The 16373-nt window shown below is 30.6% G+C and overlaps 1 protein-coding gene across 1 annotated transcript in view; it reads right to left on the minus strand.

The window, feature by feature from the left end:
• Positions 1 to 372: 372 nt before the first annotated feature.
• Positions 373 to 16373, minus strand: part of LOC129225084 (integrin beta-PS-like) — a 53540-nt gene continuing 37539 nt past the window's right edge. The window contains exons 20-21 of the mRNA XM_054859637.1: positions 13469 to 13635; positions 373 to 5466 (exon numbers count right to left, since the gene is read on the minus strand). Of these exons, the coding sequence (XP_054715612.1) occupies positions 5398 to 5466; positions 13469 to 13635 (236 nt within the window). The 3' untranslated portion in view covers positions 373 to 5397. The remainder of the gene's footprint in view (positions 5467 to 13468; positions 13636 to 16373) is intronic.

The raw sequence follows: 16373 nt of genomic DNA on the forward strand, positions 1-16373 counted from the left end.
TGGTAGAAAAACTTCAATCCCAAAAGAAAGTTTCAAGGTAGAACCCTTTGACTGATTTGCCTATCCAGCAAGATCACCAGCGAAAGCCCTTGTAACTTCTGTTTGTTTGTATTCTCTCAAACATTGTGTTTATGAAGGAGGTGTAACAATGAAGCAGGCTAGAAAGCTAGCATTGTACGGCATGTTTTCTCTCATCCCTTCTGATAGGCTGCGTGCAGCATTGACAGTAGTGGTACACTTTCAGCACATTGTTGATTGTCAAGATGTGCACAGATACCAATTTTGATTTTTTTTTTTTTTTTAATCAAGGGCCAAGAATCTGAACCCCTGTTAATGTTGTTGTAATATTTTAAGGAGGAAGGAAAAAAACTGCATTCAACTGAAGAGTTTTATTCATAAAATTTGACTTGGTAGAATAAAATAAATAGAAATGATTGAGATTCTAATTTGATCCAGTATTAATTCAAACTATTTTATGAAAAATACAATAATGAAAACAACATTTCAGGACAAATAATATAGAGATTTTTGGCTGCCAAGTGAAATTCAACAAATGTATGTACAATAACCCTTTGTTATATAATATAGCTCATTTGGATATTCATACTTTGCTTCCCCAAAAGCTAAATGCTGAAAAAAAAAAGAAGCTGTTTGCATGGACCCAACAACTGACTTATTGCAGGTTTAATAGCAGAAAACTCCTACGCATGGTACTTATTACATGCAACCTATTTCTTAACAAGTGGGAAGCAAAACAGACAAAACTTTTAACCATTATTTCCGGATTTAAGCGCTGGATCATAGCATTTCTTTGTATCTTGCTCTATTTCTTGTTCTAAATGTTTGACACTGAAGTAAAAATAATGTACATCTCAGGAAAATTTCTCTGTCTCTTATTTTCAGTTGATGAACAAAGCAGAGATTTTTTTTCTTTTTTTGCATCTGAATTGGTTACAATAAGTTGCAGCTTTCAATCCTTATTTCAACAACACATCAGAAATATTATCTTAAAAAGGTTATTTTCTTGCATTGCTTTGTGTAGCCAGTCATCCTAATTTAAGAACAAGTGGAGTTTTTGTGTGAGCACAAATCATTAATAATTCTTTAATAGGTCGTGATAACCATATTTTAGGATTTATTGTTTGTTTTTTTCATCCCCTAATGAGTGCAATATAATAATGGGCTACTGTACACACAGACATATCAAAATATTGCAATTATTGACTGAACATGAGAAAAAGGAAAGAATATTGCCTAGGACCAAGATCGAACCAGGAAACTGAATCATAGTTCCAATGCTCTGCCATCTGAGCTACCCAAGCAAAAGCACAGGAACTGATTTTTTAGCTTCATTGTGCATGGGTAGCTTGGAGGATTCTGAATTGAAATGGTAATACCCAAGTCCCTGGTTCAATCCGAAGTTCAGGCAAATTTTACTTGTTCTTTCTCATTTTAAGTTGATAGTTAGATCATTAAATTTGTATAAACAAGCAGCTTCCTAAATGCATTAACTGGAAAATATGAGTATTTTTCCACCATATGGAATACATATTAAAAGTGCTTCACACATCATGATTTTAAGCATATTTTGTAAAATTATCGAGTTACAGACACAATAACAAATATATGTATACAAATATCCGTGGCTTACTTGGAACTTAGAAATTGTTCCAAAAGGAACAACAATATCCTGTAACTACAAAAAGTTTTTTTTTATTTTTTATTTTTTTTGTGATTAATCAAAATTTACCAATTTATTTTCTTTTTCTTCAGGAAGTTATCAATTTAATTTTCCAAAGCTGATGGTAAGTGATGAAGTCAACAACTGTGAGTTAGTTTCATTCATTCATATACAGCGTTTCCCCTTTTAACCTGCAAGCCTTCTATGTTAGTAATAGATACATACTTTCAATTTCAAAAAAAAGTGCAGAGTTAGGATATTAAAAAATGGAAGCAAGAAAGAAAATTAGTGTGAAAAGGTGAAATCCTTTTTTTTATAGACCCTAGGCTACTTATATTTAGGGAAATAATCTCCACTGAAAAATAATTCCAACACAAAAAAATTGAAACATTTGCGACTAAAATGCAAGGAGATAATGAAGTTCAAAATCTTAAGGGACTAGGCACAAGATGAGATTGGAACTTATTACTCTTTCAGAAGAATGACTGGTTGTCAAAGTTAAAAAACTAAATAATTATATTTCTCATTGCTATGGGAAAATAAACTTAAATGTTATGCTACAATACGTAAAAGTTAGGTTCTGTATTTTTTTCAATAATTTTCTTTTTTTCTTCAAACATTCAATATCTTAACTATGCACCTCTTTCAAACCCCTCCTCTATTTAATATTTTATAAGCTGATTTTTTTAGTTAACTTTTATTATAAAGTCAAAATAATTAAGATAAAACAATTGGGCTTGACAGATCTCTTAAAATTTCTTTTCCACATGAAAAAGACTCTTAATAGTATGAAATGATACAAGCCTTTTATTCCCCCTGGGAGATGATATTACACTCCTATATTCCTTATCACTAAATTTCAGGTGACAAAGCGTATGCTTAAAGCTGGTGTGTTTTGCTTGGTGTGGTTGGATGAAAAATACTTGTCTGAATGACATTCAGCCAAAAGCAAATTCTGAAAATTATTAGTGAATTAGTTTTCATTCAAAAGGTGCGGGGGGGAAAAGAAATGTTTAGGATTAATTTTTTTTTAAAATCATTTTATCTAGAAACGATTTATGATTTTCATTATTCTTTTTTTTTCTCTGATCATGGCTATACCTACGTCTGTACATGCAGCACATAATTCTCGCCACTGATAAATATATACATATATTTTTGGTATTTTTATACAAATATATATATATATATATATATATATATATATATATATATTATACAATATTTAAAGTTTCATTATTTTGCTATGAATCAGCATTAAATATATGAGGAAATAATTGCATTTATCACAATTCAGGAGAATTCTGGATCAGTCAGAAAAAAAAAAAGAATAATTACAGTTTAAAAACAGCAAAAAAAAATAGTCAGCAGATCCTCAAAATACTTCAAGATTGAAGCAAAAATAGCCATATAAAAACTATTAACATAGTAGGAAAATACAATCACATTCTTTTCACCAAATAAAATTTATGAAATATTTTCCTCTTCACTAAGTCACAGGAGGGGGGGAGGGGAATTGAATCAAGCAATTCAATACAAAGCTGCTTGCTTTGTAAATAATACTTAAACCAGGCACATGTAAATTTGTTTAATAAATTTCCATTAAATATTTTTCTAATAACAATTCAAAATTCAGAATATTTCAATTACAAATTTTTTTTTTCAAAATTTTAATTCAACCTTTGTATGTAAGAGGAAAAAAGTTAAGCACAAAGTTGCCCGCTCAAGATAAATAAACAAAATTTTGCAACTAATAAAATAACCTACATTTTATAGATACCAAAAATATTTAGCTTCTATAACAAATAATGAAATTCACTAACCAAAATATATCTTTTTAAGCTGCCTAGGTTAGTAAATGCTTTAACAGTACTAATTTGTTAGAGACTATATTTAAAATGACACTTCAATGAATTAGTACAGAAATAATTTATACATAATAATGGCACTTAGTAATAATGATACATTCAGATGATTTTTCTTGAATGAAATGATTGTCGGCTCAGATCTAAATTTTTCAAAGCAAAACAAATGCAACACATACATTAAGGGAAAAAAATGTAGCAAAAATAGTTCTTGAAATGCTTTAAAAATGGACGACATTTGAACATGTATAGCTTAAGAAGTATGAAATGTTTAACCAAGAGGAAAGCAGAATATGTAAAATAAGTACAATCATACTCATAAGCAATAAAAACATTTTTGACAGATTTAAAAATGTGACAAATGATAACATAAAATGCATTGTATATACAAAAAATGTCTTTAGTACATGACCAATGCATACAAACATCAAATCACTTTTTTGAAAAAATCCAACTTCTTTTACACTGCATTGATTGATATTAACTCTACAGCATGACTGCATGTAAGATAACAGATCATATATATAGAAAACTAATATTTTGAAAATAAAATCGACTACTCTAAATATAAGACAATGATGACTAATTTTCATTAACCTATTTTAGTTACTTTAAACACTCAAACCAACATCCTAAGCAAAAAATATATAAATCAATAAATATATACTTATTAAAGCTAGGTTTAAAGCATAGCATTAATTTTACACATTCTTGTAAAAATGGCAGTATGTGTCATTGTAATTGCACGAGTAAACAGTTCAGCAAGCTCTGAAAGTTAGCAAATGACACAAAGATTCACAAAAGCACTTTGAAGATAAAAAGCAAAAGAGATATCTACTAATTACAATAGCTAACTAAAGAAAATGACATTTTACATTTCACAGCATAATAGGCTGAAACAAAACTACTCTGAAGAGAAGAAAAAGTTTTTTGACTCTCAAACTTCAAATTTCACTACTAGACAGCTCCATTAACTTTAAATGGATTTCTACAGTGATGGCCAAATTATTAGACTAAAGAGCTTTTTTTTTTTACACTATTTGTACTAAAATACTATTTATTTTACTGTTAAAGTACAGTACATACTGTACACTGATTATTATGTTATTTTAGCATAATTTAATGTTTGCAGGTGGCAGCACTGTCTGCTTTGTTTATGTTCTTTGTTTATCTACCTACCAGGAACATAACCTCAATCAGCTAAAACAGTTCAATAGTTCTTTTTATCAGTGTGTTCTGTTATATTTAGAGTTAGTTTTAGGTAATTAGTGAGTATATATAATCGTGAGTATAAACAATTTTTTACCTCCTTTTTTAAAAAGTTAAGAAATGGTGCAAGCCTTGTGAAAAGAATGCCAAAAAGACTTAAAATGCTCATCAAGAACAAAGGAATGCATACTAAATATTACATAATTATTTCACCATTCGTTAATGTGTCTATAGTTGGGTAATCAATAAAGAATTTGTTTTTAAAACAGTCTTAGTCTAATAATTTGGCCAGCACTGTAGCTTCTATTGTTAAAAAATGGCAACAGATAGATCAAAAATATATTACATCTCATGTATTCATTACATAAAACAATAATACTTAGTGAAAGAAAAAGAACAGTATAATAATGAGAATTGAGAAAGAAGAAATTGGCACACTTTTAAGAAAAAAAAAAACATTTTTCATTCTTAATGTTAATTTTCAAAATTACAAACATTAACGATCATAAGTTACTATCTTTAATATAAGCACTCCTTTCAGAATATTCATAAGCACAGTATTTATAAAAACCTTAAAATCACTGAACCACTGCAAGAAACTCTTTTAGCACCCATCACACAAAAGTCATTTTGGTGTAGCTTCTATTGTTTTCCACCATACATTGGATTATTGAAAGTAGAGGTAGCTTGCTTGTAGATAGGATTTTCACTCTGGATTGAAAAGAATAAAAGTAATGTTTTTAACGAAAATGAGCAAAAAAAAAGGAAAATACAGATGATGCATGATTTTATGGACTGTTTTCAGGATACAAAGAGAACATAAAATTGAGCCTATTCGCAAATTAGTAGTTTGTAAAATCAAGCAATCTATTAATCTATTGATTAATTATCGAGCTGTATAATCTATTAATCTATCGATTTATTTTCTATCATATCTTTTCAATCTACAAGAGTTAAAAACTAACTAAACTATGGATTAGAGACTAACAACGTATACATAAAAGCAGAGGTTCAAAAGAATCTAAACACAGAACTACTTCCACACACACGTGAAATTGCTTCATTAACAATGTGTTTATCAATTTATTTCCAGCACAAAAGTACTGCTTTAATTCTCATGTTTTACTTGGTCGAAAATATTAATTTAACTTTTGTTATAAGTTATGAAATTAGTATTTGAAAAAATACAATCTAAAATTATAGTATTTCTCTGAAAAATGAAACAGGAAGAGCTTTTCAGTGGATATCTAAGATGCTAGGTAAAATTATTCAATATTTTTTTGCAATGCTTAAAAACACATTTGGTTTCTGATTTTAGGGGCATACAACTTTTGAAATGAAGTACAGATAATAAAACCTTGGTTACTTTCAAAATGCTTTTAAAAGTATCAAGCTTCTTGTTTCTTTCCTTTCAATGTACTGAAAAAGTTTTCTAAGATCTCAGTATGTATAAGCACAAAAACTTAGCGGGTTTTCATTATTTTATTTTAAAATAAACTAATTATAGCCAGATTAACTGATTGTATTCAACATGGCATCAGATTCAAGTCTCATAAATAATGCAATGTGTTTGTGGATTTTGTAAAGATCTTGTAGTTTCAACTATATCAAAAGTTTGACTCTTTTGATAAAACTTAAAAAAGGATCTTAATTAAGTGTTCTTAATACTATGCCTAAACATATCTGATGATAAAATATAAAAAAAAAGTGCAAAGCTTTTGGGTTTTACATCACATTATTGGGAAGGGGGAACATTGCTATGGGGAAAAAAGTTTTCTGAATTTAAAATCCAACCCCCTAAAATCATACTATGCCATATAAAGATGATATCAGATGAAAATTTTTTTGAATATTACAAAAATTGTGTAAACTCTAGTTGTTTTTTAAATTTTTAACTCTAATGTTTCGTTTTTGCATTGCTTCGAAAACATTGCAAACATAAGGAAATAAAAAAGTTAGATTCATTGTTCTTGATGATACATTCTAAGCCACACATTGCCTCTGTCTTTAGTTGCTACATTATTAAGATATGCTTAATTAGTGCAAAAATAATGTTTTTGTAAAAAAAACATGTACTTAAACGTCCATTGTGGGACGAATAATGATGATTTGTTTGTGTTTGGTTTTGTGCGTGTCATCCTATACAGGCCATATCTAATACAGTGGCTCCCAAAAGTCTTCGTACACCTACGACTTTCAACGAAATGGGCCCCAATCCATTGGTTAGAATTAATATTTCAGAATGGGTTTTTAATTATAAGATCTATGATCAATTTTTAACAAAACTACATGAAAAGATTTTTAAAAATATTAAAACTTAATTTTTTAAAAATCAAAAACCAAAAAGTGCCGGAAATTTCATCTCACAAAAGTCTTCGTACACTTTATAAAATGTCTATATCTTATTGAATAATCTAACTTTTGATTAAGTTATTAATTATTAGAATATCATACAGTATTCATAACACCTTTTAAACGTCTGGGAATAGATTTTATTCTTTTTTTGCGTAATTTCTGAGTAAGTGTTCAACCACACTTCGAGTCTTACTGTTTCTAGCTCTATTTTCGTTTTAAAGCCCTATTTTCGAAATCTAGCCTCCAGATATCTCTAAATACGTTACGTTAAGTTAAAATCTGGAAATTGAGGGAGTATTTTCTAAACTTTAGTACAATTTTCGAGGCCCTAGACGCAAACGTTGAAAACCGTGTTCTTCTTATCGTTATTTTGATGAAAAACAAAGTTGTTTCCAATAACCAAATTTTTGGCTAAGAGTTCAAAATTGGTTTTTAAAATATTTAAAAGAACAGCATGATTCATTATTTCATCAAAAAATTACAAACTACCAAGTCCTGATGCTGATATGCACCCTCACACTAGAAAACCTCCACCGTCCTGATTAAGTGATCCAAATAAGTTCTTAAGATTAAGTTCCTAATTTTTTCTTCTACATACAGTTATACAACAATTTAACCAAAAAAGTTGAATTTATTTTTATCTGTAAGTAAGACGTGATTCTAAAACGTTTTTAGCTTATTTATCATTGATTTTGCGGCGAAAAGTGGAAGCTTTCTGTTTTTCGCACGACCAAGAAAATTTCTACGGGAAGAGGTCCCATTTAATCCAGCTAATCAGAGAACTTGGTGAACAAGTTTAGGTGAAAATTAAATGTAAAATGTTTCATTTACCTCTGCAGAAACTTTTACAGCACTCAAATGTGTATTTTTCATAAATTTTTTTACTTTAAATCTCCTATCACGTTTTGTCAACATTGCCGGTTGACCTTTTCTTACCTTGTTTTCGGTCCGATTCCTTTCTTTAAAGCATTTTATCAAGCACTTTACTATACAAACAAATAAATTAACTAATTTAGAGATTTTTCAAACCAATTTACCACTACTGTGTGGAAAAATTTCAAATTTTGAATGGTGTTTGTGGGTTTTTACGAATACCAGCCATTTTACAGTAATAAGCACAATATTAAGGAATAAATAAACAAAAAATTAAAGTCAAATGACTCTTAAGGGTCAACACAATGCAAAAATATTAATAAAATGGTATATGATAATTTTAATCATGAATTTATTCGAAAATATTTGAGTGTACGATGACTTTTGTGGCGTGTTATTTCTCTGTCTCTTCGTTTTCTGACCCATTTCAAAAAGAAGATCCGTCAATATTTTGAAAAAAACCAATGCGTTGTATTTAGAATGACATAGGAATGATGTGAAAAAATATTGAAGTTCATATTCGAATTCAGTTTCGAGTTATATTGATTTTTCTAAAAAATTTCAAAGTGTACGAACACTTTTGGGAGCCACTGTACAAGTTTGAGTCTTTCCTAACTCTTTTCATATATTTCATCCTATATGTATCAGTGCCTTCATCTTATTTGCTTATAACTTTGTCAAAACTCCTCTCTCCATCTCAAACTGCAGCAACCATTTCAATCTCAGGCACATCTTGAATTTAATCGACTCTGTATTTATAGCAGATATGTTACATAATACAGCTCTAATATCATCAACAGTTGTAGTAATATCTTCAACTTGATAACCATTTAGCACCTTTAAATTACTCATAATTGAATCTTGACTTAATTCTCTTTGCTTGATTTTTCATTATTTTTACTTCCTTTTACAAAAAAGGAAGTATTGTATTCGGGAAAAAATTTTCATTCAAAAATCGGCCTTAATTTCCATTTTGTTCACCCCCGAATGAATGTTTTTTTTCGACCCAACCACAAGTGGATGTATTCCTAGGAACGTAAAGACACCCGAAATATCCATTTTGATGACCCCCGGGTTAATTACAATGAATTTTCTCATGACGTCCGTATGTATGTGTGTATGTATCTTGCATAATTCAAAAACGGTATGTCCTAGAAAGTTGAAATTTGATACGTAGAATCCTAGTGGAGTCGAGCTATGCACCTCCCCTTTTGGTTGCATTCGGATGTTCCTAAGGGGGTCTTTTGTCTCTTTTTGGGGGAAATGATTGTTAATTTCGATGTAAACTCAAGTGGTGTTATAATTTGTCGAACACTTGGCGATATATCGCAAGTCTTTTGGTAGCCAAGTTTTGTCGCAAACTTGGCGACAAATTTGGCAATTTTATTTTATTTTTTTTAATCTGGTTTCAATTTGGCCACTGTTGGTGATATTTAAAGAGTAAACTATTGAATCACATTAAAACTGCCAATAATGAGAAAATGACAATAAATTGGAGTAAAAGGAAGTCATGTGATGCACACATCAGCTCGTTACCAGTAATTTCAGAACTTGACCTTATTCCATCATTATTTCCATCCTGTGTCATTTGCTTTGTAATTTCATCAATTTCTTCATAATTAGTTGGAATAATACTCGATATTTAATTTTTCTTTATTTATTTTTGTGCTAAGCACTTTTTTTAATGTATTATCTGCACTGTGTCATTGTCTGTGTTATGTACACTGTTTGAAAGAATCTGTTTTTGAGATAAGTACAAAATTATTTTAAGTTCTTCTGTTTCTCTTTTTTTTTTTTTTTTACCTTTTTACTTCTTCATATTAATCAAGAAACAAAGTCTAATGAATATGCAATTACTAGTTTCTCTGAACCCCCCCCCCCCCCCAAAAAAAAAAGTACCTATTCCAGAATCACTGATAATCTTTTTTTTTCCCTCCAGGTTCTTAATGCAATCATCATTTACTTCGGATAACATTCTTGTTTTTTTACCAATATAAAAATTTTTATCAAATACCTTTCTTATTCTATATTGAGGGAGCGTTACTATATCAAAAAGTCTTTTGCCAAGAATTTGCCATTTGTTTTTATTCTTCTTGTCAATCATTTGTTCATATGTTTATACAATTTGTCGCACTTCTTTTTAATTGTAAGGCATGAAGATGGGAAGCAATCACTGGCATTCCAAACATCAATTAATTCTATTGCTTGGTTGCATTTTATATTATCAATTATTCACTTTTAGTTATTGATATATCTCACTGTAAAAACTGCTGCATTAGTTGGTAACTGTGATTTATTAAAGTTAAATGAGTCATTTTCAGTATGCATTATATTTGAGACTTCAACCCATCGGTGATAGTGGGCTCAAGTAAAATTTTCTGAAAACAGTGCAAAATGTTTGAAAACTATGAGGAAGTACAACCCCCGCCCCTTCCCTGGAAAAACTCTTCAAATATGCATTTCAGTCTTGAACGTGTTGTCAGCAGCCCAAAATTTTCAGAAACGGCAACCCAAAATTTTCGGATCACAAACACCCCTGCTTCAATCGTACAATATTAGGCTTATTTATTGGAAATTTTCATCTATTGTTGATAAAAATATTCCAAATAGTTCAGATGGGGGGAAGTGGACAGAAAATACATTGCATGTACTACTGGTACCTTAGGAGCTGTTAACATACTTTTTCTAACACATCATATCCTCTACAAAAGCGTACAAAAATCTAATTTTACATTTTTATTAAATAAACTTAACAATTTTGAACCCCAATGTAATTTATTAAATATTAATTTAACTAATATCTACTGTAATTTGTATTGAAAGTATGTTTACACCTATAAAAGAGCTTAAGTTTATCAAAATAAGTGCTTTGAATGAAAACAATCTACTTTACTCAATCTTAATCCTTTTTAATCAATTTTTTACTATTAAAACTACCACTTGGTAAATCTTGATTAGGAATGCCTTCATTACATTTGAGTTAAAAAGACTAGTTACGTTTAATGCTACTAGAATTGATTTTTTTTTAAACTGATTTGAGCTAACTGACAGCACTTTAGAACAGAAAAGAAGGATTAACACAGGAAGTATTAGGCTTCCACCCATGACTGAAGCAAGTAAAATTAATTTTGCATGGCCCAAATTAGGTCCATCAATAAAAGATATTTTTGATGAGAAAATATTTATAAAATAAAAATTAATGAATACCGATTTCATTCCCCCATCACCCAATGTAATGGCATACTGTACAAAACAAGTAAAAGGCTAGAGTTTACTCAATTTTGATGATTCAGAAAAAATAATACTATTTTTGTGATCAGTAAAACATTTCTAATGAGATGGGGGTGGGGGTTCAATTTAAAATACTTCAACAATGCTCCCCCCCCCCACACACACACACATTATATAGCCTACACCCAATAGCATTATTTCTTTATCTTTTTGTGGAAAAAATTCCACAAATATGCTCCCAGAAGCTTCATAGTCACCTGAAATTAGAACAAGAGACTTTGTTTCTTGTGTGTCACCATCTGAATTTAATTATAATTTTTAAGAAAAGCCTACATGAACAGAGAAGGGTAAAGACAAAAAACCGGAACATCTATTCAGAAAATGAGAAAGAGTATTTTCTCAGAAATGCCTTTAAGCCAGAAGAAATTATTTTGGAACAGATGTAATGGTTATTGATTGATAATTGCAAAGCAATTACTGTGACATAACCAGCCAAGGAAAAACCAAATCTAAGATTTTTTTCATTTTTCATTGGTTAAAAACAAATTAACTATTAAGTTTTTTCAAGCATTTTGGATTGTAATGCAAAAAAAAAAAAAAAAAAAAGACTTAAGAGACAAAATTGATGAGGAAAAAAGTATTTTTAAGGACTAAAAGAAAAAAAAGGTACAAAGGTACCCACAAAAGTGATTTCAGTCAAATGTTTGAGCATTGGATATTGGGAGTTTTGTATATAGCTCAAAGAAATGACAAAAGGTCTAGACCTTTACAGCATTCAACTATCATCCTTACAATGATAAAACTTCTAGAAAGCACCCTTTAACAAGATAGTATGCTGAACTAAGGAATTTTATAGGCCTTCAACAATAATCAAAAGTTAAAAAAAGATCTTTAACCAGCAGTCAATGAATTGGTAATGGTTGAAAGTGATGATTTGTATTTTTATTGAACTGTACAATATAAAAATTAAGGGGTTGTAAGTAACATGAAAAAGAAAAACAAATAAGGAGTTAATAATATTAAATAAGGAGTTTGTAGAAATAGGATCTACAGTAAAACCTCGTTAAGTCGTCACTCAAGGGACCAAAACATTTTGACCACTTATGCGGAGTGACTACTTATGTGGAGTGGGAAATTAAGGAAGAAAAAAAAAACGTCTTAAAAATATTTATGAATAGCAGTAGAATTCTGTGAGAAAAACAATAGCTTATGTAAGAAATGTCTATAAATTAGAGGAAATTTTAAAAAGGGGGGAAAATACTAATGATAGTTACTTTGTTTTGTTTTCTCTTACTTATACATTACTTAATAACAACAACTTATTTTAATGTAGTCACGGTACATTAATACAATCCTTCAATATTGACTGATGAAGTTGTTGCTTGCAGAAATGAACTATCTCCTCTAACGTACATCAAGCTTTAAATTTTGTGTTTTTTGTTCCTTGTGAACGGATGTTAAACACTGACTAACTTTCTCCAGGTATTAGATTTTGTCTGTCTTTGCTGGAAAGAGTTAGATTTATATTCTTGGCACTTGGCAGAGTCACAGCAAGAATTATGCTTTGAATGACCAGAACCGAGGATCGAGATTTCAAGGAAAATAAATATCACCTTTCAACTAAGTCAGACACTATTTTCTAAGATCCAATAAGGAAAAGGAATTTTAGAAAACAACTTTTGAGTGACTAGTTAAGCGGGTAAAATTAAATTTGGTGACCAGTAAAGGAGGGTCATTTTACACTACTGTGAATGAGACCTTGTCAGGACCAAAGAAAAACGACCGCTTAAACGCAGTGACCACTTAACCGGTCGACTACTTATTGAGGTTTCACTGTAGTTAAATCATAGCTTTGGTAGGTCAAAATAAAAACATTCAAATAATTCTATTTATATTATGTACTCTTAAAAAAAAAAGAAAGAAAGAAAAAAAAAATTATTTACTGTAATTGATATTTTCATAACTTGAATGGTAAGCATGAGTAAATAAGCGATACAAAAAACTCTGGAATTGAAATTGTGAAACCTGGGTGAGTTGACATTCGCTTAACTTGACATATTTTTGTGTTCCCTTAGCGTGTCGAGTTATTGAGATTCCACTGTAGTAACAAGCAGATGCTGTGTTTATACACAAACAGGAATTTAAAATATTTTGTAATTAATCGGTTTACCCCCCCCCCCCCCCCCCCGAAAAAGTAAAATAACTTTGTGTACAACAAATTAAATTCAACTGAGGAGTAATGTTATGAACTTACAGTATCCCATTTGGCCATTTGTCTTTCTTTCTCAAATCGGGCTAATTCTCGTCGATCATGGATAGTTGTAAGCAATTTCCAAATTAGTAAGAGAGCCAGGCCAATAGCTATAATTCCTCCAATAACTCCCAAGACAATAGCAAGTATATTAACAGGTTCAGGACAATCTAAAAATGCAATAAAGTTTACAAGAATATTTCAAAGTTATGACAAAAAAATTAATAACAATAATAATAATCCTTTCATCAAAGCATCTTACAAAGAATGTTTAGAACATCATAAAATAACTCATGTATCAAAACTGCTAAAATTTCAATAGTTAAAACATAACAGTTCATGGCAAAATTTCAATGAAATTGAAAAAGTTTTCCCTTAATTGGTGACAGTAACATGAGGATTTAACAGTTGAAATAATAAAGTAAAAAATGTCTCCTTTGGTTTCAAGCTTAAAGTTTCTTTTGCTTAGTGTTGACAAGGTAAAAAATGATTCAACAACAATACAAGCCATATTAAACTTTTTTTTTTAAACTTACTTGGAGGCATCTTACCACCAAATTCAATTTTATTTGGGGATTTAAGATTTAGAAGATTCAGAAAATAGGGTACCTTATTAAAGGAAATTATATTTTTGAAAAACTCATGCCTTTAGTTCTTCACATATGGCAAATCAAGACTTAAAACATTATTGTACTAACCTAAGTAGACTTATTATAAAAACTATTTTATTCAAGCTACATTAGAATCAACTGCAACACCTTTAACACATCCGACATTGTAAAATGATTACTAAATTTTGAAATACAAAGTCCAATGAAAAAGACGGGGCGTAAGTCAAGACACACAACAGAAGTGAAATTTTTGTGTTGCAGGGGAACATTTTAAATTATTTATCAATCACTTTTGAACAGATTGTGTTTATCATTCATTTATTTACATTTAAAAAATCCTCAAAGTTTAGCATTTTTTAAAAAAGAGCCAAGAAAAGTTGAAGTGTGAAGTAAAAAAACATTTTCCTTAAAATAACACTGTCAATTTAAGTGACCAAAAAAAAACATAGTAACATATAGGGGAGACTGGGGATACTTGATCCCCACTTTAGTTTTCAAATTTTTTCTTGGCTGCAAATTATCAGTTTTTTTCAACAAAAAAAAGTACGTGAAGAAATATCCTCTATCTGACAGTATTTCTTTTATATGAAAAATTATCATATAAGCTTTGTGCTACAATATGATTAAAGTGAAAATCAACGTAAATAAAGCACAAATATTGGAGTAGATACAGCATATAGCTATTTCAAGGTTACAATGGAGCCTCTTCATCAGTGCAAAAAGCTCACCAACACAACCAAAAGTTGCGAGAGAACTGACAAGAACCAAGTGGACACCGGTATTTATACCAAAGAGGGCCAACCAATAAGGATACAGGAACAAGACATTAAACAACCAATCAGCGAACAGCATGTACACTCCGGGCTCAAAGCAGGGGGAGAGACAACCAATCAGAAGCCAGGAGACAAAAAGAGTGCGAGACACCGAAGAAACAAGAAAGGCAATTATAGAAATTGCTTCCAAATATCATGAAAAAATGGAGTGCTGGAAAAATCATTGACAAGAGAATGAGAATTTTTCCAAACATAGTAAGCTTCCCAGAAATCGAGGTCATAAACCGAAGAACATTTACAAATAATCTTTGCAGATGAAAAATCAAAACAGTGACCAGAAGTCCAACAATGCTGAGCGATGGAAGAACGAGCAAGTTCTTTATGTTTAACATAGTTTTCGTGCTCTTTCAGATGGTGCTTGAGAGCACGTTTAGTCTGTCCAACATAACCAAGTCCACACTTGCAGGAGATGCTATAAATACCCCAGTTGCTATGGCAATCAATGGGGTCCTTTAAGTTTGTAAATTTTATCTTATTAACAGGAGAAAAAGCTGTATCAAAACCAAATTTCTTCAAAATCTTTGCAACTTGATGACTAACTTTTGGATAATAAGGCAAAACAATAGTATACGAAGCATTGGAAGCAGAAACCTTTTCAGAATGAGAGGGCTTAATTAACTTATTATAAATTGAATCAATGATGCTAGGAGAATAACCACAATCGAAAGCCACTGTTTTAAGATAAGAAAGCTCAGCATTGAATCAATGATGCTAGGAGAATAACCACGATCGAAAGCCATTGCTTTAAGATAAGAAAGCTCAGCAATTGAATCAATGATGCTAGGAGAATAACCACGATCGAAAGCAATTGCTTTAAGATAAGAAAGCTCAGCTGAGCTTTCTTATCTTAAAGCAGTGGCTTTCGATCGTGGTTATTCTCCTAGCATCATTGATTCAATTTATAATAAGTTAATTAAGCCCTCTCATTCTGAAAAGGTTTCTGCTTCCAATGCTTCGTATACTATTGTTTTGCCTTATTATCCGAAAGTTAGTCATCAAGTTGCAAAGATTTTGAAGAAATTTGGTTTTGATACAGCTTTTTCTCCTGTTAATAAGATAAAATTTACAAACTTAAAGGACCCCATTGATTGCCATAGCAACTGGGGTATTTATAGCATCTCCTGCAAGTGTGGACTTGGTTATGTTGGACAGACTAAACGTGCTCTCAAGCACCGTCTGAAAGAGCACGAAAACTATGTTAAACATAAAGAACTTGCTCGTTCTTCCATCGCTCAGCATTGTTGGACTTCTGGTCACTGTTTTGATTTTTCATCTGCAAAGATTATTTGTAAATGTTCTTCGGTTTATGACCTCGATTTCTGGGAAGCTTACTATGTTTGGAAAAATTCTCATTCTCTTGTCAATGATTTTTCCAGCACTCCATTTTTTCATGATATTTGGAAGCAATTTCTATAATTGCCTTTCTTGTTTCTTCGGTGTCTCGCACTCTTTTTGTCTCCTGGC

The sequence above is a fragment of the Uloborus diversus genome, chromosome 6 (genome assembly GCF_026930045.1).
Source record: "Uloborus diversus isolate 005 chromosome 6, Udiv.v.3.1, whole genome shotgun sequence".
Classification (NCBI taxonomy): domain Eukaryota; kingdom Metazoa; phylum Arthropoda; class Arachnida; order Araneae; family Uloboridae; genus Uloborus; species Uloborus diversus.